The 27,862-nt window shown below is 41.6% G+C and overlaps 2 protein-coding genes and 1 non-coding gene across 5 annotated transcripts in view; 1 reads left to right on the top strand and 2 right to left on the bottom strand.

Annotated features, from left to right (window-relative positions):
- Positions 1-2,675: 2,675 nt before the first annotated feature.
- On the top strand, positions 2,676-19,424 carry RBBP9 (RB binding protein 9, serine hydrolase). The gene is made up of 5 exons (XM_004614433.2): positions 2,676-2,833; positions 5,409-5,451; positions 7,182-7,287; positions 16,163-16,248; positions 16,582-19,424. The coding sequence occupies exons 1-5, from the start codon at positions 2,735-2,737 to the stop codon at positions 16,806-16,808; spliced, it is 561 nt and encodes a 186-aa protein (XP_004614490.1). The 5' UTR covers positions 2,676-2,734; the 3' UTR covers positions 16,809-19,424.
- Positions 18,284-18,444, bottom strand: LOC129404045 (small Cajal body-specific RNA 1). Its single transcript, XR_008629653.1, has one exon. It is a non-coding gene; the product is annotated as a small Cajal body-specific RNA 1 (non-coding RNA).
- POLR3F (RNA polymerase III subunit F) overlaps positions 19,312-27,862 on the bottom strand; it is a 21,593-nt gene continuing 13,042 nt past the window's right edge. For all 3 annotated transcript variants that reach the window (XM_055133343.1, XM_004614406.2, XM_055133342.1), the window contains exons 7-9: positions 27,712-27,819; positions 24,569-24,760; positions 19,312-22,251 (exon numbers count right to left, since the gene is read on the bottom strand). In XM_055133343.1, the coding sequence (XP_054989318.1) occupies positions 22,174-22,251; positions 24,569-24,760; positions 27,712-27,819 (378 nt within the window). In that variant the 3' untranslated portion in view covers positions 19,312-22,173. The remainder of the gene's footprint in view (positions 22,252-24,568; positions 24,761-27,711; positions 27,820-27,862) is intronic.

The following is a 27,862-nucleotide window of genomic DNA, read 5'->3' as shown; positions in this document are numbered from 1 at the left end:
TCCACACTCACCGTCAAAGTTGGCCAGCATTCATGACACTTGGCTAATGTTTGGTGTTATTAAGATGATGTCATCAGCGAAGTGGAGGTGGTGTAGTTGCCAACCATCTATCTTCACTCCCATTCCTTCCCATTCCAGTTGTTGCATGACGTTCTTGAGGGAGGCACTGAAAAGTTTTGGTGAAATGGTATCACCCTGCCATATCCCTCTCTTTACCTCAATAATCACTTCCTTGTAGAATGGTGAGATCCTGGTGGTGAATCCATAACATAGCTCACGGAGGATCCTGATGTTGCAGCTTGTAGGGTCCCAGATAGTAGAATTTCCCTTGGGTCATATGTGGCTCAAATAGTTGATACCAGGGATCGAACTCACAGCCTGTCACATGCAAGACTCTTTTTTTTCTTTTTTCCCCTGCCAAGCCATCCTTTGGGCCCCTATTTTTTTTATAATGACTTTGTGAAGTAAAATTTATATGCAAGACTGCATACACTTAATGTGTGCAAGAGTTTTGTTGTCACAATCATGATAATGAGCATATATGCCACCCCACAGGGTTTGTGTCTATGCAATTTTCCCGTTGGAAATCAATAGAATCCTTTGCACTTTTTTTTTTCTTTTTGGGTCACATCCGGCAATGCACAGGGATTACTCCTGGCTCTGCACTCAGGAATTACTCCAGGTGGTGCTCAGGGGACCATATGGGTTACTGGGAATCAAACCCGGGTCGGCCACATGCAAGGCAAACGCCCTACCCACTGTGCTATCGCTCCAGCCCCTGCACTTTTTTTTTTTTAACCTAGCATACTTTATTCAGCAGAATTATTTCAAGGTTCATCTATGGAGTTTTCTATCCGCATTCATTCCTTATGAAGTAAGTAAGTTTATGCATAAAACTTAAATAACATTGGCCTTTGTTTGGGGTGAGGTCCGCACCAAGCAGTGCTATTAGGCTATGCGGGTGATCAGGGCTTCCTGTGGTGTCTGGGAAACACACAGCACTGGGGATCCAACCTGGAACACATGTTTTACATACAGCTGACCCTGTTTCCATTCCCATACCAAATATGGTTCTTTTTTTTTTTTTTATTGAATCACCATGTGGAAAGTTACAAAGCTTTCAGGCTCAAGTCTCAGTTACACAATGCTCAAACACCCATCCCTTTACCAGTGCACATATTCCACCACCAAGAACCACAGTAAACCTCCCTCCCACCCCCCCAAATATGGTCCTTTGAACACCAAAAGAATTGACCCCTGAGCACAGGGCCAGAAGTAACTCTAGTACTCATATCCCTGTACTTGGGGACTGTTCCTGGAAGTGCTTAAGCAACTATGATGTTTTAGGGATCAAATCAAGACCTCTAGCATGCAAAGTATCCTTTCAGTTCTTTGAACGGTGTCTCCAGCCCAGAGTTAATTTTCTTCAAAAGGTCATTGTTTGGAGGCTAAGAGTAGATTCATAATACCACCATGTACTGCCCAAATCCCAAAATAAATATATAAGAATAGAAGAAGAGAGAAATGAAGAGGGAAAAGATTTAAAAGAAAAGAACCAGAACAAGAAAGAAAATCTATCCCAATGCTCAAGAGCAAGGAGTATGTCCTGCATTTTGATCTTTGAGTGACCTCCAAGCACTGCTTGCTGTGATCCAAATCCAAACCAAACAGAAAAAAGAATGTGATGGTAAGGCAGCATATTATTAAAAAAACTTAGATGCTATAGAATTTTTTCAGGTGCTGAAGCATATCTGATGTACAGTGTGGGTCAGCCCATGGGAGGGACAAGAAAGAAGCACTTGTTGTTAATTTTCATTTACAACCATGCAAATACATGCTTTCCCTACTCCATCCAGTAAGGTTTATGTTGCTTGTAAGGTCTTACTAGTTCTTAAAAATTCAAGAACGCCATATTACAATTTATAAATAGTTTCATTGATATCTTAGGTTTCATAGTACCTAAATTGCTTTACGTGTGAACATTATCCTTCTTTTCCACCGAATGATGACATCTTTTAAAAGGACATCATCTGAAGCTATTTTAAAAAATAACAACTAGGGCTGATACTGGCTATACTGTTGAGAACTGTTTTTGAAGTGAGAGGAAAAGTAATATGGATTCCAGGACTCCACAAAAAATATGTTGGTTCTGCCTGTTTGGAACAAAATCACTGTTCTATAGAAATATCAGAAATTCCAATAAAGAGATATCACTGAGCATTTCACATCCTGTCTTAATAAGGGGAGGAAATGAGAGCAAGTAAGAAGGATAGCTGATTTACAAACTCATTCTTGGCTTTTGGCAAATGCATTAAGGGAACACAATGACAATGATATGGGGAAGTGACTACTCTGTACAAGAACTGGGTGCTCAAGTGAGATAAAGTGACATATGTATTATGTCCTTTCAATAACAGTATTGCAAACAACAGGGCCTAAAAGAAAAAAAAGGAAAAGGAAAAAGTGCCTGCCATAGAGGCAGGCTGGGGATGCTGAAGGGAAAGTGGGGACACCGGTGGAGCAAGGGGGAAACTGGTGTTGTACCGCCTTATGCCTGAAACTCAGTCATGAACAACTTTATAATTCATGGTGATTTAAAAAGAAAAAAAAGCCGGCGTTAAAGAACAGCCCTGCAACTACAATTCCCAGAAGGCCAGGGTGCAGCTCCCGGATGCAGACCGGGCGCTGGAGCGGCGCTGGACTGGCTGCTGGAGGACCCCAGCCTCTCTGCACCATGGCTACTCCCAGCAAGGCCGTTATTGTTCCCGGGAACGGAGGTGGCGATGTCGCCACCCACGGCTGGTACGGGTGGGTGAAAAGGGGGCTGGAACAGGTAAGTGACATGACGTTGCCGCTCTGGGGAAATCAGTGTGGGCTTGTCGGCAAGTTGGTCTCTGAACATGCATGCCCTTCTGCGCACCAGGCCCCATCAGGAAGCCCTGTGTGTTTTCATTCGTGTACCTTGCTGCTCTGACTTAGATTCTCGACTCCGTCGGGTTGGAAATTTGGTTGATAACATGGAAAGGTTTTGTGGGCTCAGTGGTTAACATTGTAAGACACCAATTTTTACAACTACAGACACCGAGCCCCTGCCCCTCCGGTTGCATGTTGGGACTTCCCAGAGTTTACATGTCTTTTCTGCGCCCCGCAGTAGCCTTTTAAAAACCTCAACATTTTATTTATTTATTTTTCTGGCCCCATGTAAATAAATGTACTTTTATTTATTTTTAATAAAAATTTTATATTTTTAGTATTTTGTATTGCCTGTTATGAAAAACTGAACATGGTTACAAAAAAGTGTTCATATAGGAAACAGTGTGAAGAGTGTTCTATTTTGGCAGGAGCCATTAGGACAAAAAAATAATAAAGCTTAACCCATTATTTAAAGCTTAACCCATTATTTACCTTATAATCCTCATTATAAGGTATTATGGGTATTGTGTTTTCATGTAATTTATTTGTTGCATTGATATTGATAGACCCAATATTTTAAGATTTATATGACTTTAGGAATCTGTTTTAAAATTGTGAACTAGGGACTGGAGCAATAAATAATACAGCAGGTACTGTGCTTGACTCGCATGTGGCTTACCTGGGTTTGATCCCCAGTAACACATGTGATCTATCCAGTCCTGCAAGGAGTGACCCCTAGCACAGAGCCAGAAATAAGCCCTGAGCACTGCTGTGTATGCCCACCACCAAAAAAAAAAAAAAAGTAAAAATTGTGAACTAAATTTAAAACACAAACCAACTGAGGTGTGTGTATATACATATACATATATGATATATAGACATCTATACATGATTATAAAGTAATGTTGGATATAAATACATTTATGATAACATTTACTTGTATTTCCAGGTTTTTTTTTACCATTCTAAATAAACCTATAACCAGAAATTAAAAAAAAAAAAACAAAAAACCTCAACTGTGTAGTATTAATATACAAAAGGATGTAACGTGTATATCGTTATAAAATGTAATGTAATAAATACCTGACAAACCTTCGCTAAACTAAAACCTAGAAACATTTTCACTAGTACCTCAAAGCCTCTGGTATGCTCCCCAGTGCGTTTCCTTGCCATGCTGAAATGATTTTCATTTTCTCCACCTTTAAAAATTAGTTTTGCAGTCTGTGTAATTTTTAAAACAATCACTGTGCAGTACATGACTTCTTTTTAAATTTTATTTTATTAAAAAAAATTTTTTTAAGTACATGACTTCATAATGAGCTTTATGAAAAATGCTGTCTTGTGTAGGTTGTTGACTGCATCTTGATTTCCATATCGAGGCAGAAAGAATTTCTTCCTGGTTGCAGCCCTCTTAGCAGACTCGAGAATAGAACTGCTAGGTTGTGATTGAGAACCATGGTCAGAATTGCAAACTGAAAGGTCAGGGCTGGCTCTGTACAGGAGGAGGAGGAGGAGGAGGAGACTCCCAAGTTCTTTCCTCGCTACCATTACTTATTCATTGGTACAGTGTTAAGGTGCTTGTGGACCCTCGTTCCATCTCTGTTTCGGCATATGGTCCACCAGCACTGCCAGTGATCAACTCAGAGCAAGGAGCCACACTATCTCCCTGAATATGTGGCCTCCAGTCATCCCTTCCCAACCACTGGAAACACACACTGCCTGGTGAATATTTCACACATACACACCACAGTTTGACATACACATACCCTGGTGGATAATATTATACACAAGTACTCTTTTTTTTTTTTTTGCTTTTTGGGTCACACCTGGCGATGCACAAGGGTCACTCCTGGCTCTGCACTCAGGAATTACCCCTGGCGGTGCTCAGGGGACCATATGGGATGCTGGGAATCGAACCCGGGTCGGCCGCGTGCAAGGCAAACGCCCTACCCGCTGTGCTATCACTCCAGCCCCTACACAAGTACTCTTGTGCAGCGTGTGACACACACAAAACACGCAGTGTTTGACACACAGCTTCCTCTTACCCTGGTATAGTGGTATACAACCCCCAGCCCCACCCCCTGTGTTTCTCTCACATATACACACAGTGTCTCATACATACATACATATACCGCCCCTTCTCCCCACCCCCCATTTCTCTCTCACACAGACATGTGCTCTGGTGCAGTGTTTGACTCGGGGTAGTCAGTCTAGAATGCATTCACTCATGGCCTCTCTAGAGCTACATGCTATGACAGTTATAGATGCAGAGATAAGCCTCTGTCTTGAAATTTCACAGCTAGTTAGAGGAGATGGAGTTTGTGAGGAGAGATTGCTTATTCATGGGTAATGCCACACAACTTAATTTCATAAGTAATCGCTTATTTAATTGATAAAGATTATATCCAATATCCAATGTCTTTATTTCATATTAGCAAAGAATTAGTTATAAACAAGCTCTTTATTATAACTGTTTTTCCCCCCTCATGTCATAGATACCTGGTTTCCAGTGTTTGGCTAAAAACATGCCTGACCCAAGTAAGTTTTAACCCTGTTTTTAAATATCGTCTTTTTTTTTTTTTAAATAAATTCATTCTTGATTAAAAGGAATATCATAGTACAGAAGCCAAAAGCCAAAGGGAACATCTATCCAAGAATGGAATGGCGGTAAACACTTTTGAACAGTTTTGGGAGGAGGGTGTAATCCAAGGAACGTTAAAAAAATTGTAGAAAGGATGGGGCTGGAGTGGTGCTGGTAATGTGCTTGCTTTGCATGTGCCAACTTGGGTTTGATCCCCTGATGCCCTTTATGGTCCCCTGAACCCTACCTGGAATGATTCCTGAGCACAGAGCCAGGAGTAAGCTGACAGCACTGCTGGGTGTGACCCTCCCCCAAACAAAACAAACATTCTAGAAAGGATCAAGCAGAGCACCTGAAACTGATAAATTTTCAATTTTGCAACCAACATATTTATCCTTTCCAAAAGCCAGAAAGTATTTTCATGAAAAATTTATGGGTGTTTTGTGAGGCAGCAATACACCTTTATAGTATCTATATGAAATCCTAATATTAAGAAATGTTACATTGCCACTTTTGTTCTGAGTTTATCTATGATCTTTTTAGGAATTTCATTTTTTTCTTTTTGGGTCACACCTGGCGATGCACAGGGGTTACTCCTGGCTCTGCACTCAAGAATCACTCCTGGCAGTGCTCGGGGGACCATATGGGATGCTAGGAATCGAACCCGGGTCGACCGTGTGCAAGGCAAACGCCCTACCTGCTGTGCTATCACTCCAGCCCCTAGGAATTTCATTTTTAAGAAAAAAATTTATATATATGTTTAGGAAAGAATAATCTTAAGGATTTTAAAAAAATTGTTATTTTGGGAAGACACCTGGTGGTGCTTAGGCCTTACTCCTGGCTCTGCACTCAGGAATACTCCTGGCAGGGCTTGGGGAACTGGGTGTGGTGCCGAGGAACGAACCCAGGTCCGCCTTGTGCAAGGCAAGTGCCCTCCCTGCTCTATTGTCTTACCAGCCTGTTGTTTTTAACTTCAAAATTTACATGAAAGATTCAGAGCTATGTTTTTTTTTTTTTTTTTTTTTTTTTTTTTGCTTTTTGGGTCACACCCAGCGATGCTCAGGGGTTACTCCTGGCTTTGCACTCAGGAATTACTCCTGGCGGTGCTTGGGGGACCATATGGGATGCCGGGGATCGAACCTGGGTCGGCCGTGTGCAAGGTGAACGCCCTACCCGCTGTGCTATCGCTCCGGCCCCTCAGAGCTATGTTTTATTATTTCCTCAGTATTTTCTTAGAGAATATATATATATATATATATATATATATATATATATATATATATATATATATATATTTTAAAGTGATGCTTGCTTATCTAAACTCTGGATTTGAGCCTACCAAACAAAAATATTTGGCTCTATTAAAGTAATCCCCAAAGTCTGGAGAGAATAGTTTAATGGATAAGGTTCTCATCTTCATGTAGCTGACCCCACTTCCATCCTCAGCACTGCTTATGGTTCCCTAAGTATCACCAGGGGTGATTCTTGAGCACAGAGCCTGGAGCACGCTTTGATCATTGCCAAATGTGGCCCCCAAACTAACAAACCTGAACCAGCATCCCTCATATCCATATCCTGCAGCTTTAGAAGCTAAAATTGCTTACAGTAGTGGGCTGGTAGAAAATACGACATGATTTAATCACAACTCTCTTTATCCAAATGATGGACACTTCACTTTGAACCTCAGTTACAGCGCGAGAGAGCATCTGGCTGCCCTTCATGGAGACGGAGCTTCACTGTGATGAGAAGACCATCATCATAGGCCACAGTTCCGGGGCCATTGCAGCCATGAGGTGTGATTCTTGAGTGGTTAGCCCCTATGTGGGCACCAGCCCACACTTGCATGGAAAATACCTTGTGTGCATCTTAAAAACTTGGCTGCAGAGGAGAACAATGCTGACCTCATGAGTGGTAACCTAATCTGTTCTGAATCCTTCCTGGTTTAGTTAGTGGATTAAAAAGGTTTTGCATTTCCCCAGGGATACATTAATCCTTTTAAAACATGTGGTTTCAATCCTCTCTGGCTTCCCATTACCCTGGAAGAATTCCTCAGCCTCTAAGGCCTTGCCAGCTCTGATCTGTTTCCTCTTCCCCACCCCCATTCTGATTTACAGACTCGTGGCAGTTCTTTGAACACGCCAGGCACCATCCTACCTTAGGCCTTGCTGTAGTTTGATCTGGAACACTTCATCTCCTCTACCTGTATGGCTTTCTCTTCTAGCCTCTGCTCAGATATCTCCTTCTGTCAAGGTCTTTTCTAATCATTCTGTGAAACAGGAAGCTAATCTGATGGCTTCTACCCCCATTATAGCCCCTCTGCCCCCCCATAGCTCCCCAGTGTATAGTACTTTTCACCATTGAGCCCTGGTTTATTTCCTATCTCCAGCCAATAGAATGTAAGGTGCATGAGGGTGGGACTTTGTTGATTCTGACACTGAAAACCAGGGCCTGGAGGAGTGTTTGACATATGGTAGATGCTCAGTAAATATGTGTTGGAAGGCGGAGGCTGTTACTCCCTCCCTTACCACTTCCCTTATCCTTGGGATTCAAGGTATGTCTTTGAAGTTCTCCATAATAACTATATCTTTCCTTTTGGACTTTTAAGACCTAAGGTTCAGGGACTTGATTGGTCTTTAGGGTTGGGTTTCTTCCATGTTTACTAGGCTGGATGACAAAGGATTCTAGTTTTTTTGTAGCCTATTATCCTAAGCAGTCCCTTAAGATGTCACTTGAATTGCATATTCCATAACTTCCCAGGCATGCTAATTCAAGCTACTAGAATAATGCTTTCTCTTGTGAAACTCCAGAATTGTAGTATAGGCATAGTGTTTATAAACTGCCAGGGATTCTAAAAAGTGGAGACGCTTACTTAGGCTGAATTTTTAATTTTTTTCAGGCGAATAAAGATGCTTTCTGAGACCAAGAAATGTGGCTCAGCTTGGAGCCCCTAGAGGAAAAAAAAAGGAAAAAAAAGAAAAAAGTGGGTAGGGGTCTTGCATGTGGCAGATGTGGGTTTGATCACTGGCATCTCGTATGATCTCCCGAGCCCTGCCAGGAGTGATCCCTGAGTGCAGAGCCAGGAGTAAGCTCTAACACCACTGCTGTGGCCCCCAAATAAAAACAACAACAAAAAGATGTCCCTTCTTTTAAACATTCCTGAAACTTTTTGCAGGATTATCAGCATCCTTCTAAGAATTAGTTTCTAGAAAAGATAGGCAAGGAGGAAAATGGATGAGGAAAGAAGAAAAATGGTTGCTAAGATCATTGGTATGTGAGATTGTAGGGGAACAGGATATAGACAGTCACAGAAGACCTCCACACAGATTAGTAAACACAGAGGGGAAATTGTGTCTTCACAGTGCAAGGGTCCAATGTATATCACCCAGTTGACATGTTGATGTTGGCACCTGCCACTGGTAGCTCATAATTGAAAACTGTTAAGTGTGTAATCATAAAATAATTGAGTGCTGCAGTGGTGGTGGTCCCTCTGGCCCGCCACATGTGTTCGGTGGCTGTGAGCCACTCCCCCCCCCCCTTGGCCTGCAGCCACTGTCAGGAGATGCATGAAGGAGGGAACAGGGCGCCCAGGCTGATTGGTGATCAGCTGCTGTTTATTCCATTCTCCCCACTTGCCTGTTCCAGTCTCACTAAGCTCCCCATTCCAGTCTCACCCTGCCCCTCATTCCCGTCTCCTATCCCCTAGCTAGTCTCTTTGCACTCTGTCTTGCAGCCTTGGTCTCACACCCAACCTCCAAGTATTCCAGGTAGCAACTACACCCAGGTGAGGTAGCACAATCAACAAATGAAAGCTCTTCCTTTGGAGGGAAGACAAAGATTGCCTGGAGCCAGGAGTTCCACTCAATGTTATGTGAATGTTCATGCAGTTGGAGGCCCTGAGACAAGGAACGCAGAAGAAATGTATTTCATGGAGGGTCTGTGTTCTCTCTGACTCTTAGACAAAAGTAGAGAAACTCGTGATCTCCTTTTATTGATCATGGTACCTCTAAAGGGCGCAATACAGTGATGTCACCAAAGGCGTCAAAAGAAGTTACAGGAAGAACATTGAGGCAGTAGAATATGTTGTTTCCTTGTACCTGCAGGCTTGTAGCCTGGGGAAAAAGATACAAGGCCAAAACCGAAACCTTTCTTGGGCTATAGGCACTTGGATTTACATCCCAAAGAGGAGGCTGAGCTGCCACCTAAAATCTACACTTCAAATACAAACTGGGCAGGCACTTGAAATCTACATCCCAAAGACTAGGCTGGGCCAGAGCCTGGCAATTTACAATATCAAAGATCAGGCCTGGCAAACACCGGAGATCTGCATGTCAAAGACCAGCCAGGCTTCAGTGAGAAAAGGAAAACTGCTCTTTTCAATATACTGAAATTATTTTCTGAAGGCAGCTTGAAGGGGGAAAATGTTCCTGTCTGTAGCACAGTCTACATGGGCACGCCCTGATATCTCAGTCCATCTCCAACAGCTCAAAGGCAAAATACCACCTAAGGATATGTTTCTTTCCTTAGTCCAACAGTCATTTTAGATTTACTTACTTCTAAATAATCTTTCTAGTCATTTTGTATGGACATAGTAAGAGATACATAAAGCTTGTATGGTGGCTCTCCTGGGGACATCTTGCTATAGATCCCAGACTACAGTGCTTAGGCCATATTAGTCTTTTCTAACGCTGCAGGGTCCTAATCCAGTTGTTACTCTTTGGATCAAGACAGAATTTGTCAATGACCGTGTTCTTAACTTACAGTTAAGTATTATGGCAGTTGGCCTGGCCCATTTCGATGCCAGGGTAGCCCAGAGCTTGCCCAGGGTCCATCCAGTCCCTCGCCAGGACCCTGCTTTTGGGGTGCTAGGAACTAAGAGCAACTGAGGCTTAACTCGAGAAAACAAATGCCCATGAGTGAATATTATTCAGAGTCAATTAACTCCCAAGTTACAAAAGCATAGTGTTAAACTGTCATCCTGTATCTATACAAAAAGGACATTGCTCTGAAGTAAACTATGAAAAAGGACATAAGGGGAGGAAAAAAGCAGTATTTTACTTACAAATACAAAATCAGAAATATCTGAGGAATGTGACAAGTCACAAGTCCTGCTTAGGGGAAATAGGTGACTAACTGGTTGGGGAAGCAGAGCACAAAGAGGTTAAAGATAAACACAGAGGAATCGGAGTGCCTCAGGAGCAGAATAGGAATGCCTGAGAGCACTGTGAATGGGTGCAATTCAACCATTCCAAGCTCCCTGTGGCCAGGGAGAAAGGACAAATCATTATCCTTCAGTTAAATAATTACATTTAATTTCATCAATAATGTGACATATTGGCATAATATTCCCCAGATAGAGATGAACAAGGTGCTGTCTATGTAGTAGTCTTGTCCAAAAATATTTAACTTCATTCTTTTTTAAATTTGCTTTTTGGGTCACACTCAGTGATGCACAGGGATTACTCCTGGCTCTGCACTCAGAAATTACTCCTGGTGGTGCTCGGGGGACCATATGGGATGCTGGGAATCGAACCCAGATCTGCTGCGTGCAAGGTGAATGCCCTACCTGCTGTGCTAACGCTCCAGCTCCTAACTTCATTCTTACCATAAGGAAAAAGACAAATTTCAGTTATGGGATAATAGAAAACCGGTTTAAATTCTTATATCCAATATGGTGCCCTCAGCACATGCAGGATAATTCCTGAGTGCAGAGCTAGGAGTAACCCAGAACATTGCCAAGTATTCCCACAAAACAAAAACAAAGTCTAGGTGGTTTAAGATTAAAAAAAAAATTAAAAGTAGCTTGAGAGTTATGAAGAATGCAATCTATGGTCTTTGACTGGAACTGGAATTGAAAATAATTGTAAGGAACATTTTGGGCACCGTTGAGGAAAAATATCAATTTAATTACTACAGAAAACACCTGTGTTATTACTATATCAATGTAAATTTATTAGGCATAGTAATGATATTGTGGTTATATTAGAGAATGGTTTTCTTAGGGGATTCATGCCAAAGTATTTTGGGGTGTGACAAAATTAATATAGGTGCTTATTCTAACTTCTCTGTTTGAAGTACTTCAGAATAAAAGGTTGGGGGTAGGGAGTAAAAGCCCTAAAAGAAAATACTAACCAAAATATTTGTTTTTGGGCCATACCCAGCAGTGGTCAGGGATCATTCCTGATGGGCTTGTGGGACTGTATGGGGATTGACCATGCTGGGGATTGAATCTGGTTTGACTGCATGCCAGGGAAGCATTTGGCCTGCTCTACTATCTCTCCGGCATCCCAACCAAAATTTTTTCCTGGCACAGAGGCCTCCCGAAACTGTTACTGTTCCACTTCTTTGCTTAGCCTAGTCTTTGCTAAGGGACTGATTCCAAATAGCTGTCTGCTGTTAGGTACTGGGACCACAACGATCAAGAAAGCTTCAATCTGTCTAGATAGCTAAAGGTTTATTGGGGAGGACATAAAGGAATCAATACTGTACTATGTGAAGTAAATGATAAGAGGTACATTTCTGGGCTGGAGAGACAGACAGTACAAAGGGTAAGGTCCTTGTATGCGATTAACACAGGGTTTGATCCTCACACTACTTAGAGTCTCCTAAGCACCACCAGGAGTGATCCCTGAGCACAGCTGACTGTGGCCCAACCCTCCCACCTCCACTCAAAAAATAGGTATATTTCTGCATTTCAGCTATGGTACATTCACTTTTATCACTTATCATCTCCAATAACGTCTCCATTCGTCCCTGTCACATGCTAGTGTAGCCCAATGGCATCTGCTTGCTCCAGGAACACGAATAGCCTCAGGGTGTTGATGAAGAAGTCTGACCATCTTGTAGGTGGGTCATGCAGTCTTTTGACGTCCCATGGGATCCAGTTGGTAACAGCTCTAGTCCAGCGGTCGTCTCTAAATAGCAATAACGTGTCTGGCCCCTCTGATTTTCGGTGCCTTGGCAAATGAGACAGTGTCCCTGACTCTTGATCGTTGACAGAGATTGGAACTCCGGATTCCTTCTCTCACTTGAGTGAAATGTGATACTCCAAGCATAGCCCTTTCGATTCCTCCTTGGGATACCTGAATAGCCTTCTCATCCTGTTTTCGTAGGGCCCAGGTCTCTGAGGCAGATGTTAGTGCAGGAAGAATGGTGGAGTCGAAAAGATGCCCGGAGCCGGAGGTTCTTCGTCCTCTTAACCACTTCTTTGATGCTCTTGAAGGTGTTCCACGCTGCTCTCTTCTTCCTGCGTAGTTCAGGTGTCAGGTCGTTTGTCATGTTGAATTCTCACCTAGGTACACATTACTGCTGCATCTGGAGATGTTCGTTCTGCTGAGGGCAAATGGAACAACAGGAACTATTCTGTTTCTCATGAACATTGTCTTGGCGAGATTCAGCTGCATTCTGACCTTTCACGCTCACGGTCAAAGTTGGCCAGCATTCATGCTATTTGGTTGATATTTGGTGTTATGAGAACAGTATCATCAGTGAAGCAGAGGTGGTGTAGTTGCTGACCGTCTACCTTTACTCCCATTCCTTTCCATTCCCATGTTCTTAAGGGTGGCACTGAAGAGTTTTGGTGAAATGCTGTCGCTCTGCCGAACCCTCTCTTTACGTCAATGATCACTTCTTTGTAGAATTGTGAGTTCCTGGTGGTGAATCCGTAATACACATAGAGGATCCTGATGTATTGAGTTTGAACACCCTGTTTTGCTAGGGCTTTGATGACCGCTCAGTCTCAACAGAACCAAAGGCTTTAAATCAATGAACGTTAGACAGAGCGGCTTGAACTCTCATGAAACCTCAATGAGCTTGGTCACCATGTGGATATGGTCGATTGTGCTGAATCCTTTTCAGAACCCGGCCTGCTTTCATGGTTGTCCTTCATCTAGTGTTCTGGCAATCCTATTCAGGATGACTCAAGTAAATAACTTGTAGATGACAGACAACAGGCAGATTGGGTGATAGTTGCCGATGTCGTGGATGTCTCCCTTCTTGTGCAACAGAACGGTCCTTTTGTTTTTCCATTGGGACAGAACCTTGCATTCGGACAGGTAGCGTGTGAAGAGCCGAGCCAGTGTATTGATGAGTACTGGCAGCAGATTCTTCAGGTGTTTGGGTCTGACCTTGTCTGGACTGGGTGCTGTACGCTTCTTTACTGACAAAATGGCGTGTTGGATTTTCGAAGGGGGAACACTGGGAACGACATATCTACCCTGAGGAATTTGGTATGTGGGCAGGTGGACGTAGCTGTCAAAGAGACCCGAGTAAAGAAGTCGTGAATAATCCTCTCCATTGCCCTTCTGGAAGATGTGATAGATCCATCAGGACGTCGGAGGGCAGTCATCTTGGTCATGTAGTTGGCGAAGGACAGGCAAGCTTTGCGAATACTTTTCCCGGCTTCTGCCACATCGGCCAACACTGTTGCTCTTCTCTCTTTGAAGTCTTCCTTTATCGCTTCTCTGCACAGCTTTGTGAGCTCGGATATTAGCTTGTGATTGCATGAGGCTCGCGCCAAACCACGTTGGTGAATGAGCTTAAGAGTTTCCGAAGACAGGCGAATTTTTATGGTTTTCTCTCTCTCTTCATTCCTTGCACAATCATGGAGGTGCTGAACTAGTCGATTGTATTCTTCGTCGATGTTGTCAGCGAAGGCATCTTTCCATATTGCTGCAATAGTGCCGAAGAGCTCACAGTTGGTGGTCGTTCTGGGAGTTCTCTTCTTAAACTTTGCAGCCCTTTCTCCGCACTCTGTGAAGTAGAATTTCACATGAAGGAGACAGCGGTCTGATCCCATTTGGAATTTTGGGACAATAGCAACATCGGTCAGGCAAAACTGTGGATTGAATATGATGTGGTCAATTTCGTTGTGGAACTGCCCACCGGGAGACTCCCATGTCCAGTGTTTAGATTCAGCCTTCTGGAACTGCAAGTTACCATGGATGGTCTTGGTCAACAAGATGAACTCAAACAGTTTCTCACCCTGTTCGTTCCATTCTAGCTGTGGAATTCTTTGAGTGACCTTCTAGGTCCTATCTTGGCGTTAAAATCACTGACAATGACCTTGTAGAAATTGTGGTCTTCTTTATAGAACTTCCCCAGCTCCATGTAGAATTTCTCATTTTTTTTTCCATCGTAGTTGGATGTTGGTGTGTAGATGACGGAGATAGAAACTGCTGGCCACAAGCCACATTTATTCAGATGTAAGCATCTGAATGAAGTCCTACAGAACCAGGTAATATGGAACTTGTGACCTTGGCCTCTAGGCTCAACAGGACCCAGGAACAGATTCTCTGCCTGCTTCCACCAATCTCCGGTGACCCAGGGGTCATAGCCTTAAGACCCACCCTGCCGGCGCCAGATAAATTGATCATTGGCCGACCTCCACTACCCAACTGCCGCCATGCTCCAGGCCACTTTCCGGAGCATCATGAACACTTCCTACCCATTTTCCATTATTACCGAACCATATCTGATGGGGTCCAAATATGGTGTGAGCCATTGGAACACCTATAATGGCGATTGGAGGCCGCGCTAAAAGCCTCCATTCCTCTTGGAGAGCCTGGCAAGCTACCGAGAGTATCCCGCTTGCACGGCAGAGCCTGGCAAGCTACCTATGGCGTATTCAATATGCCAGAAACAGTAACAACAATGGGCCTCATTCCCAACCCTGGAAGAGCCCCCAATATGGCAGTGTTAAGAAGGATGAACTAGAAGAGGCTGATAAATTGTCAGGGCCGAACTAGACTGCCAAAATGAAGAAAGACTAAAATGACTGTTTGCACTTTTAATGCACATACGCTGGCATCGGAAGCATCCATCGAGGGAGGACCTGATGGTGCAAGCGCGGAAGATCAACTATGATGTCATTGGATTGACCGAGATGAGAAGGCATCGAACATATCACACCGTTTTCGACACTGGAGAACTGTTCCTCAGAACATGCGACAGTAGAGGATTCGGTGGTGTCAGTGTTCTTGTCAACACGAACTTGGCCATGAGCATTGATTTGTTTGAATGCCTAACAACCCGAATTGGATGCGATGGTACATTATTTTTAAAAATTTGGTAAGGGGACAGAGTGATAGTACAGTGGGTACGGTGCTTGCATTACACAGTCCGACCTATGTTTAGTCTTCAGTGTCACATATGGTTCCCTGAGCACAACCAGAAGTACAGAGCCAGAGGTAAGCCCTGAGCGCCACCAGGTGTGGTCCAAAAACAAGGATCACATGCAAAGGCTTTCACATGCAAAGCATGTATGTATTTCAGCCCTTTAAGCCATCACCCCAGCATCCAGATCACTTGCCTCACTCACCTGTGATAGGGGAGGTTGTCATACTATGTAATGAGGTTCCTGGGCCTCAGTCCCAATCCTCTCAGATACTGCAGGTACATTATTTGTAAACTAAATAATGCTGATAAATTGACTAGAAACTCTTCAAGTAGTCAAGGGACTTTTTGGTGATGAGATTAAATGTCAAATATTGGGGGCTGGAGCAGGTAGGGCATTTGCCTTGCACGCGGCCGACATCCCATATGTTCCCCCGAGCAACGCCAGGAATAATTCCTGAGTGCAAAGCCAGGAATAACCCCTGTGCATCGCTGGGTGTGACCCAAAAAAGAAAAAAAAAAGTCAAATATTGGTTAACATAATTTTTCTCTCTCTAGGTATGCAGAAACACATCAAGTATATGCTATTGTATTAGTGTCTGCTTATACCTCAGACTTGGGGGATGCAAATGAGCGCGCAAGTGGTAAGTTGAAAGGCAGAAACCCTACAAGACCCCATCTTCCAGTCCTGAAGCTAGCTGCTTTTTTCAGGATATGAAATGATATCCTTTCAGAGAGGCTAAAAGATAGAAGTATCTACCCCCATGAATTGATATGGCTAGGTAGACTACTACTAATCCATAGTCTAAAATTGTAGTCTGGAGGCCTGATTTTATTTAAACTCTACAGGTAGGTAAACTAAAGAAATGTATCTTATTTAGTTAATTTCTGGTTCTTTGTCTGGTATGACAGTGGCAGTTACCCTTAGGCACTGAGGAATATTGAGGAATATGATACCTGTATTTTCTCTCCCATAGGATACTTTAACCGTCCCTGGCAGTGGGAAAGGATAAAAGCTAATTGCCCTCACATTGTGCAGTTTGGCTCTACTGATGATCCTTTCCTTCCCTGGAAAGAACAGCAAGAAGTGGCTGATAAGTTGGAAGCGAAATTGTACAGATTCACTGACCGTGGTCACTTTCAGAACACAGAGTTTCACGAACTGGTTAATGTGGTAAAGTCTATGTTGAAAGTACCAGGGTAAACAGGATTATTTCTGCTATTCTGTGTCCCAAGATATAGGTAGAACAACAATCAGATTACTGTTAGATACTACGAGGTGATTACTGGACATGAGACCAAAATAAGTTCTTTTAAAAAATGCCTTAAAAACACACTTTTTGGTGCTCAGGGTTAAGTGACAAATAGCATTTCCATTTCCCTTTAAATCTACACTTCCTTAAGTTGTTGTGAAATAAATATAGCAGTTTTCTATTTGATAGGGGACTAAGGAGTGCTTAATTCCCCTTATCCAGAGTAAGACTGAAAAAACCCAGTCGTCCTGACTCCCAGTCCAGATGAAAGCTAAGAAGGTATCAGCTGTGTTTTAAGATTTACATTCCTCTTTGAGATAAAACTTTTCCGTTGAGGAAAGAAAACATAGCAAAAGGTCCAGAATTGGCTTATAGCTCAAAACACCAACTGCTGCTTCAAACTGGCCCAAGACATTAAACCCAGACTTAGGCCTTACTGGTTGGACACAGTTTGAATGATTCCAGTCATTCAAATGTGCTGAGGTGGTACCACCTCAGGATACCACAAAATGAGCGTGCAAGGATCAGGCAGTGAGTGTAAGCACAGCCCATATATGTTTATGTATATATATGTATACGTACATATAATATATACGTATATTTGTATACTACATATATGTATCTCAGCACACAGTCAACGAGACTGACTTAAAACCAGTCAAGAATTAGGGCAATGTGTCAAGAATAGTAGAAATAAGTACCAGGAGATTGTTTCCATGGCTTGGAGGCTGGTCTCTCATTCTGGGTAACTCAGGAAAGGGACCACCAAGTAAAATGTGGTTGGAGGTCATGTGGGGGAAGGGTGATGCGGCCGAATACAGACTAGAGACTGAACACAATGGCCACTCAACACCTTTATTGCAAACCACAACACCTAATCAGAGAGAAAGAACAAAAGGGAATTCCCTGCCATAGTGGCAGGGTGGGGTGGGGGGAGACGGGACTGGGGAGGGGGGGAGGGATGTTGGGTTTACTGGTGGTGGAGAATGGGCACTGGTGAAGGGATGGGTTATCGAACTTTGTATGGGGGAAACATGAGCACAAAGATGTATGGATCTGTAACTGTACCCTCACGATGACTCTCTAATTAAAAATAAACTAATAATAAAAAAAAAGAATTAGGGCAATGTGGAGGGCTTATGTATGAATTATTAACATGTATGAACATGGCAAGGTATTGCCATTTTTTTTTTATAGGATAAAATTTCAGAGTGGTTTGTATAGTCAGGGAATACATATGTTGGTACATGTAATATATATTCACAGGAGTTATTTGAAAAATGAAATTACCAATGAGTTATTAGAATAATTACCTTGCATACATAGGAATTGTCTGAATTATCAACTGCAGTGTAAAACTGATAAATACTGCAAAAATACAAAATTCAAGCCATCCATATGAATACTGGCATAGTATTTTTTTTCCAGTTGTGCCTGTGAACTTTAACTCAGAATGTGTCTTTACATGGGCTTGAGAAACTCACGACTTTTGTTTTAATGCTGCACTTCTTAAACCCAGCTATCACATCATATAACAAGCCTTTCTCAAGGCTAGGATACAGATAGCTTGGCTAGTATGAAGTGCTATACTGCCATAGTATTTCCCTAGATGCTTGAAGTGATTCTTTGTAAAGCTTGAGAAATAAAGATGTCAGAAGATGAATCCTGGGCACCATTTGCTTTTGTTACAAATCCCAATCTTTATTTCAGGGGGGAAAGGTCACACCCAGGAGCACTCAGGTTCACTCCTGACAGAGTGCAGGGGAACTTATGTGATGTCCCAGGAAAGACAGTCATCCTACTCATTGTACTATCTCTCCAGCCCTGGCCTACCTATCTTTTAACTTTTATGATATTTAAGATCTCTTTCATGGACCATTTCATGATTTGATTGTTTTGATCATATTCTCTCAAAAGACCCTTCTTAATTTCCTGACATTTTGGGGACCACTATATCCTTTATGAGGCCTCAAACAATTCCCAGTGAATCCACACCTAATGTACAACCTGATGTTTGCTGCAATGTGAATTCCCACAGTGTGCCTAGAAGTTATTCAAAATCCATCAAATAAACCTCAAAATACTTTTGATTTCAAAATCTGCTCCCTCTTTCAAAAAACATGTTTCCAGAAAAGACTCTAAATTTCAGCAGTAGTTATCTTTAGAGAATGAAGACTCTCGTAGGTTTGTTATAGTAGAAATCTTTTTTAAATTTTGTACACATTAATGATTATTTGAAATTGTCATAGTAAATGTATTCATAACGAAAATATAATTAAGATTAAAACAATTCATATAATTTAAAAGCAAATTAGATAAATTAGTTGACTGTCTTCCTAAAAGAGGCTACTTAGCATTCATTTAACTGTAATTAAAGTCTACTGAACTATTTGGAATTAGTAACTGTTCTACTAACTCTTGTTTTCTTAATTCCTTTCTCAAAAAAAGACAAACTTGTACAGAGAAGTTTTAACACTTTATTGTTCTTTTCTTCCATAGGAAAAGCAAATATAGACAACTAAGGATAAATTGTATATTATTCCCATAAATAAACATTTATGTGATTATTAACTTGTTCCTCGCACTATTGTAACCAGTAACCATAAGAGTTATAAAATTTAAAATTCAGGGACTGGTTCTGGGTTTGGTTTCTACCAGTTCATCTATCTTCCCCCACAATTGCTGCAGCCCCTATAACAGTAAAAACATAAAAAACCCAGTTCTTTATTCATACTAGCCACATCTGAAGAGCTGAAGAGTCCTGAGTAACTAGGAGCTTCCTTATTGGACAGCAGATACTCTGTCCTTCTCCCAAGTTCTACTGGATAGCACAAGTTACACAACATATATTTTATATTTTTCCCTCACCCTCTATCTAATAATGAGTAATAGTTAAAGGAAGAGTGACTAAAAACCTAAAATTACTTATATGGCTAGTTTACTGAGTTAGTCGCAATAAAAATGACATATTAAAGCTCATTCCTCACCAAATGGATATCAAGGAATTTCAAGAAAAAAAGCAGCACATAAACATCATTTAAATCATAAAAGCATGGCATCTTATACATTTGCCACACTTATATGCCATACACTCATAAATATGCTTTATGGGTTACTAATAAGTATACTTGGATCTTGACAGACTTCAAGAAATACCTATTTGTAGGATAACATAGCTTCAGGTAGTTTAGGTGTATTGGGTTACTCCCGTTACAGTGCTCCTATTCCTCTTTGTTTATTTGTAGCTTCTTTCTTAGTGTTCTGTTGACTTGTAAATAATGTTTTTCTCTTCTCCTTGAGTCCTTTGCATAGTTTATTCAGAGCAAGTCCTTTTTGTATGGACACAGGAAGACTTAACAAATGTTATGCTTTTGTAACCTGGGAGTCATTTGACTCTACATGATATTTTCCTCCAGGGCATCTGTTCTCTTGACCTAAGCCTCAGCTGCCCTTCCTAGCATCCCCAAAGCAGGGTCCCAACGATGTGGGACAAGAAGGACCCAGGCAAGCAGTTGTGTGCTACCCTGGCATTGAGATGGGCCTGGCCAAAGTGCCTAATGCTTAACTATAAATTAAGAGCTTGATCATGAACAAATGCTGTCATGATCCAAACAGTGATAACTAGATTTGGACCCTGCTAGTGTGAGGAATGATTAATCTGGCCTGAGTGCTGTGGTCTGAGCCTGTGGCAAGATGTTGCCAGGAGAGCTGCCTTGTAAGCCTCAATGTATCCCTTGCTATGTCCATACAAAAATAACTAGTATTAAGATGTTAATAAGTTCCTGGACTAAGGAAAAGAAAAAAACCTTAAGAGTGAGGAAGGGCTTTGGAATGCCCTGCCCTCAGGAAGGGCTTTCTTATGTCGATTTTGCTACCTGGCTGGGTGTAGCCTAGAAGACAAGGTGGGAGAGAGAAGGAGGAGGAGACAGAGAAGCCAGAGAAAGAAGAGGCAGTTGATCCAGAGAGAGGCCAGAGCTGGGAGTGCAGGAGATGAGAAAGATGGAAGATTGAATAAACGGTAACTTATCAGCAACTAGCTTGGTCCTCGTTCTTCCTTCGCCTTTCCTTGACCGTCTCGATCCAGTCCATACACCGCGGTTCCAGAGCACCGAACGCGGGCGGTGAGGCACAGCCGCCCGGAGAGCCCGGGAGTGCACTCGCCCCTCGGTGAGCCTTAGTTTTTTACACCTATTCTTGTGTGTATTCATTTTACATTATGAGAGTGGGGAGCAAGGGGAAGTAATACAGGTGAGCCAAAAAGTGAGACTTGGAAAATGAACAAAGGCTAGTTCGAAGTACTCCCCCTCAATTTACACAATGGAAACAGGTCCTTGACAACAGTTACCACTTGAGTTTGAGATACTGTATTTCACTGAATTATTGTCACAGACTTCAACGCTATTAAAAAAAAATTTTTTTTGGTTTATTTTGCAACAAAAAGGAGGCATAATCATGTGTATTATGTGAAACTTTTGGGGTTTGTTTTATGTATATAAAGCTTGTAAAAATTTTTGTTGTTTTGTTGTTTCTGTTTTGGGGCCACACCTGGTAGCCTATTTCTGACTACACTCAGGAACCACTCCTGGGACCAGGGGATCATCTGGGGTGCCAGGAATTAAACATGGTTTGGCAGCATGCAAGGCTGTTGTTTCTTTCCAGCCCCTTAAAATTTTGTCAGTATTCCTGAAAGCACAGGATACAATCATGCAGTGAAAAGATTATGTGGTGAAACACGGTATATACACTGGCATAATACTCATAAAAAGTATTTCAAATAAAAAGAAATTAAAGTGTGGAAAAGGATATTCCATTCACTTCTCTCCCTGCTTTCCCAAGTTTGCATACACTCCCATTATTCCTGGATTTACCACTTATAATTTAATTTTAATGAAACATCTGAGAAACAGAAAATCTGATAATGAACCAAATAATAAAATTTCCAATGAAAATCTTAATAAACTTAAAATGTGCATTTTAAATTCTAGCCATTACAATAGAACTCAGTAAATACTGTCTTTTGGCTTTTATTTTCTTGAATCATGTAGACTTGAAAGCTTCAGAAGAGCCCTCCTCCACAATTTAAAAGCATATGATTTATTGAATGGATTTCACTAACTTACCTGCCCATTACTGTTGGCTATTCTACCAATATAAATTTAGTCTTGGTAGATTTTAAACAAAGACCATTCTTCACAGCAGCAAATCGGATATCCAATACTATAGTTTGCTGGGGAATTTGGTGATCCATCACGAGTCAAATTATTTGTTTCCAAAGTAACTTCATTTGTAAAATGCCATGGAATTTAATGAATCCCATTAAAATTCAAGCCACTCTGTCATATAAATACAGTTTGATGGTGAAATCTCACCACCTTCATGGCAGTCATCAAAAACCTTTAAAAAGAAAAAAGTTTATATTCAAACAGTTTTAAGAACTATTCCAATATGAAGGGATAAACTCTACAACTATGTAACGACTTCAAAAAACCTTTCTTTTAAACAACATGATTTAATTACTATATAGTATAAAGGCATCAGTGTTTAAACATTAAATTTTAACATTAAACTGTTTAAACATTAAATTCTTTTAAATATCCAGATATTGGATTTAATATTGTGGATACTGTCTCTATGGCACTGCAAATAAACACATAAAAATATCTCCCATTTTCATGCACAGATATTGAGCTACATCACTATTTACAAATTATTAAAGACAAAATAACTTTTGTAATAATATTCATTTGAACAGTCAAGTGTAGTAGTCTTGCTTGATCTAAGTTCAATACGCTCTAGATCAAGTTTTAATTTTGATGTTATTGAAAACTATTTCCTTTAAAGGTATCTTTAAAGTATCAAAGTATTTTTTCATAAAGTATCCTTATAACAATAAAATAAATTTAAAGTAAAATTAAAAAACCCAAAACTACTATAGGCAAAGATCTTAAATGTCAACCACAATTAAAATTTCTCTTAAATACCCAGGTTCTAAGGCCTGGGTATTACTTATTTAAAGTAATAGTAAAAATAAAACTCAAACGGAAAGAGATTAACATATTAACACTGACACCTCAATTTGTATAATTAAAGCACATTCAAGTGTGAGCCACAAGTAGCATGTGTCGGTGACAACCTGTTGAGATCATATATAATCATAGGACCTATGGGGCTGGAGTGATAGCACAGCAGGTGGGGCATTTGCTTTGCACGTGGCCGACCCAGGTTTGATTCCCAGCATCCCATATGGTCCCCCGAGCACCGCCAGGAGTAATTCCTGAGTGCAGAGCCAGGAGTAACCCCTGAGCATTGCCAGGTGTGACCCAAAAAGAAAAAAAAAAAAAGGATCTATGGGGTCAGAGATAGTACAGCAGGTAAGGCATTTGCCTTGCAAACGGCTGACCAGGGTTTGATCTCCAGCACCCCATATGGTCCCCCAAGCCCTGCCAGGACTGATCCCTAAATGTAGAGCTAAGAGGAAGCTTGAGTATCTCTGCATGTGACCCCCAAAGTAAACAAAACAACAACAAAAACAGGACCTGGGGCTGAAGCGACAGTATAGTGGGTAAGGCATTTGCCTTGCATGCAACTGGCCTGGGTTTGATCTTCAGCATCCCATATGGTTCCCTGGAACCATCAGGATTGATTCCTGAGTGCAGATCCTTGAGCTTCACTGGGTGTGGCCCAAAAACCAAAGTGTGTGTGTGTATGGGGTGTGTAAAAAAAAAAAAGACCTACTATGTGAGAGTTGATGAACCCTTTTACTGTAGCCTTAAAATGACCTTGTTCACTTTCCCACTGGCCTAGCTTCAGAAGGTAACAGGAATACAGAAAATTAAGATCTAAAATGACCAGTAATTTGATTAATCAAGCATTCCATGTTTAGAATTTTTTTTTTTGGTGGCCACACCTGGCTATGCTCAGGAGACCATCTGGAGTGCCAGGGATCGAATCTGGGGGGTCATATGCAAAACAAAAGCCCTGCCCACTATTCTATTCTCTCCAGGCCCTGTGTTTAAAATTTTTATGTGTGAAGTAATAAACAGAATCAGAAAATATGGAATATGTTAGCCTTTTTTTTCACTATAGGAGTTGAAACCACGGTAGAGAGTGCTGGTTATACACAGGGACCCAGTATATAATGAAACAGAACAGACTAGCAGCCCATAAATCTGAGTGCCATCAGGGTGGGGCAATGCCCACAGCACACAGCTGGCACTAATATGTGTTAAGTGATGCTACAGGGCAAAGAATATTGGGCCAGGAATATAACTCAGTAAGAAAGCACTTGCATTGCCTGTGTTAGATCCCTGGCACCACACACACACAAAAAATCAAAATTAAAATAAGAACACTAGTCTGAATGTGAATCATGTTTGTTACTTTTCAGCCTGTGATCTTAAGTCTCCAAGGTCACATAAATCACCAAGAACATATCTGGCCCATGGGAGATTGTTAACAAATCTCATTCCCTTCCCACTTATGTTAAAATAGAAGAGCAGGAAACCCCAACTTCTTTGACCTAGTTATTCTAATACAGAAAGTAAAGCAGTGACTTATTCGTTAAGGTCCCATGACATGTAGACTTGAGCAGCTCTTGATCATCCCTTATAGTCTGAAAAAAAATGTACTGTGCTTGCTGGGATGCTATGTGGCATGTGTGTTTTTTACAATGGTTTATGGTCAAGTGTCAAATGAAACCACTTTAACTTACTGGGCAGAGTCCACAGGGAGCTCGAACCAAACCTGTGGGAGGGATAATTGGATTGACTGCCCTGTACAGTTTCATGTGTCCATCAACACTGCCAACTGTGCCTTCTTTTGCAGCAATGATAGTCATCTCCACTTTGCCATCATAGATGAGTGTATTCAAGATGGTTTCAATATCCTCCATGGACAACTCTACCTGAAAAGGGAAACATTAGAAAGGGCACAAAAGACGAGATGTCCTTCTAGAGGGACAAACAAACAGTCACAATTAGGGGGGAGAAACAGTACAGGGGTTAAGGCACTTGCCTTACATCCTTGCTGACCCCATTTCAAACTGTCAGCACCACATAGAGTTCCCCTGAGCAGCTCCTGAGTAGCACAAGGTATGTCCCCAAGCCCCTCTTCCCCGCAAAAAAAGTCTCAATTCCTGAGTGAAATAGGGAAGCATTAAGAACAGCTGAAAGTGAAATCCAAAACCGCGCGGACGCTGCTGCGTCCTCGCAACTTAACATTTATAATTGTCATCAATGTGAAAGGGTTCCATTTGAACAGGTCAGACTTGGGGGGGAAACTCCAAATAATAACAGTAAGTTTTTGTTGAAATATTGAAGGTTCTTAATGTAACAGCCACCTCTGGACTATGAGCTAAGCAAAAGCCCCACGCTGGCCAACGTGGCGTGGAGTACACCATACTATGAGGCGCAGGAAGGGGGATGAGGGGGAAAAATTAAAAAAAAAAAAAAAATGGAAAAGGAAAAAGAGAAAAAAAAGAGAGAGAGAGTTATGTCAACTATAGTGAGTTTTGTGTTGAATTATGGAATGTAATCAAGGTAAAGGAAAAAATGAAGTGAAATTCATTAGTTATACAGTAGGGGGTAGGGGGGTGGGGGCGGGAGGTAAACTGGGGTTTCTGGTGGTGGAATTTGGGCACTGGTGAAGGGATGGGTGTTTGAATATTGTATAACTGACATATAAACCTGAGAACTTTGTAACTTTCCACATGGTGATTTAATAAAAATTAAAAAAAAAAAAAAAAAAAAAGAACAGCTGAAAGCACAAAAAGGCTGAATAGCTTGTTAGTACAAACCCCTAGGGACAGAATTCTATATTTCCAAGTAAAATCTACTTGATTTTATTGTTAGGTGGGGGGTAGGGAATTGAGCCACACAGCAAATGCTCAGGGACTGTATCACTGTCATTCCGTTGATCGTCGATTTGCTCGAGCAGGCCCAGTAATGTCTCTATTCGTCCTAGTCCTGAGATTTTAGCAGCCACTTTTTACTTGTCCTTCCCAACGGTGCCACATTAGAGGCTCTTCAGGGTCAGGGGAATGAGACCCATCACTGTTGCTGTTTTTGGCATATCAATATGCCACAGGGAGCTTGCCAGGCTCTCACATGGCTCAGGGACTATTCCTGGCTTTGTATTTGAGTGGTTCTGATGGTGCTCAGGGTACCATATGTGGTCCTGAGAACTGAACTGGGATTGGCTGTATACAAGGCAGTGCCTTAACAGATGTACTATCTCTCTGGCACTCCTAAGTAAAATCTAGAAAACTCATAAAAGTCACACCTGGTGACTCTGGGTGATATACCAGGGGTTACTCCTGACTCTGTACGAAGAAATTACTCCTGGTGGTGCCTGGGTGAACCATATGGGATGCATGGAATTGAACACTGGTCAGCCACGTGCAAGGCAAATTCCCTACTCATTGGACTATTGCTCAAGCCCAAAGGTCATACTTCTTTGGCAAGAATCTGATGCTCCTCATAAGCCACCTCTGCTGGTGCCAGGTAATCACGTCATCGGCCACCACCCAGAGTCGAATGTCCTTCTCTCCCAGAATGGAGCATAACATGACACTCGGCTGCCAGACCCTGATCGAGCTGTTTTCACTCGTGATCCTATTCCTGGACTGCACAACTGCATTCGTGGTCGAGTGACACTTCATACCACTCCCCCCCTCCCATATTTCAAAAGAATCACACCACATTTTATGGGGTTCAAAGTAGGAGGCAACCAAACTTAGAGGAATTTTTTTAACGGATATATATATATATATATATATATATATATATATATATATATATATATATATATATAAGCTCAACCTTTAACAGCATGTTAATGATCTCTTATAGAAGGGATTAATGGCCCCTGGGTAAATACAACAATCTTTACACTCCCATAAGGAAACCTTACAAAATATATTTTGGTTCTGCTTTGGGGCAAGAGTTGGGGAACAGGATGAAAACATCTGAAATATGGTGGTGAGAAGGTGTAATGGTGGTGGAATTGGTGTCTGAATATTAAATGTAATCGAATACTGTGAACTACTTTATAGAATAAAATTGAAAAAAAAATTTGATGCTCAAGTAGAAAGTTACTTAAAGCATCAAGTAGTTCAAGTTCCTAGTTTTACTCTCCCCCACCCCTTCTTAAATAAGAAATCTAGAACTCAGGAAATGGAAATGAAAATGACTTGCTTAGGAAGTCACTTTAATGTCTTCTCTGGCCATTAAAAGCATCCAGAAACCATTCTTTTGTATAGGTCTTCTAAAGACTGTAACACCTCTTTTTTTCCCCCCCGCTCTTTTTTGGGGTCACACCTGGCAATGCACAGGGGTCACTCCTGGCTCTGCACTCAGGAATTACTCCTGGCGGTGCTCAGGGGACCATTGAGGTGCTGGGAATCGAACCCAGGTCAGCCGAGTGCAAGGCAAATGCCCTACCCACTGTGCTATCGCTCCAGCCCCTGTAACACCTCTTATATCTCCTAAGAAGGTAAATGCTAATCAATGACAAGTAATAACTGGCATTTGGCACATATGTTAAAATGCTCTTGAGAGGATTAAGAACTTGTCAGCACAGACTTTTGAATTTTGGTAGTGAAATGCATTGCCAAGACCCTCTCTGCTGCTCTGTAGCCCAAACTCAGAAACCCACAGTTCAGACAGGGTTTGATGGCAAGGACCACCCTGCCTACTGGCCAAGAACAGTACTCTCACAGAGGGAGTTCTCTAGAAGAACATTTACAGGCATCACCTGAAAAAAGAATCAAAGTCAAGTTATATTTGGAATATAGTATAAACTATGTAGTACAGATTTTTAAACAAGTAAGATGAGTATTAGAAATTGAATTCTGACCTTACTAATCCCTAATTCACAGATATATTTCCAAACTTCATGAGATGAGGCAAACGAACTATTTCTTTGGATCATTGGATTCTGTTTGCTTTCTCGTGCTGTTTCTGCCTAGAAGGTAAAAATATGAATCTCAGTAAAATTCTGATGGTTT

Source organism: Sorex araneus, chromosome 3 (assembly GCF_027595985.1).
Source record: "Sorex araneus isolate mSorAra2 chromosome 3, mSorAra2.pri, whole genome shotgun sequence".
Taxonomy (NCBI): Eukaryota; Metazoa; Chordata; class Mammalia; order Eulipotyphla; family Soricidae; genus Sorex; species Sorex araneus.
This window is presented reverse-complemented; position numbering and strand designations above follow the sequence as displayed.

What these genes read in the sequence shown, in the direction of transcription:
- RBBP9 (XM_004614433.2), top strand. Translation starts at nt 2,735, where the DNA reads ATGGCTACTCCCAGCAAGGCCGTTATTGTTCCCGGGAACGGAGGTGGC. An exon ending in TGAAAAGGGGGCTGGAACAG is followed by an intron (nt 2,834 to 5,408) that starts GTAAGTGACATG and finishes CTCATGTCATAG; the next exon opens with ATACCTGGTTTCCAGTGTTT. An exon ending in TGCAAATGAGCGCGCAAGTG is followed by an intron (nt 16,249 to 16,581) that starts GTAAGTTGAAAG and finishes TCTCTCCCATAG; the next exon opens with GATACTTTAACCGTCCCTGG.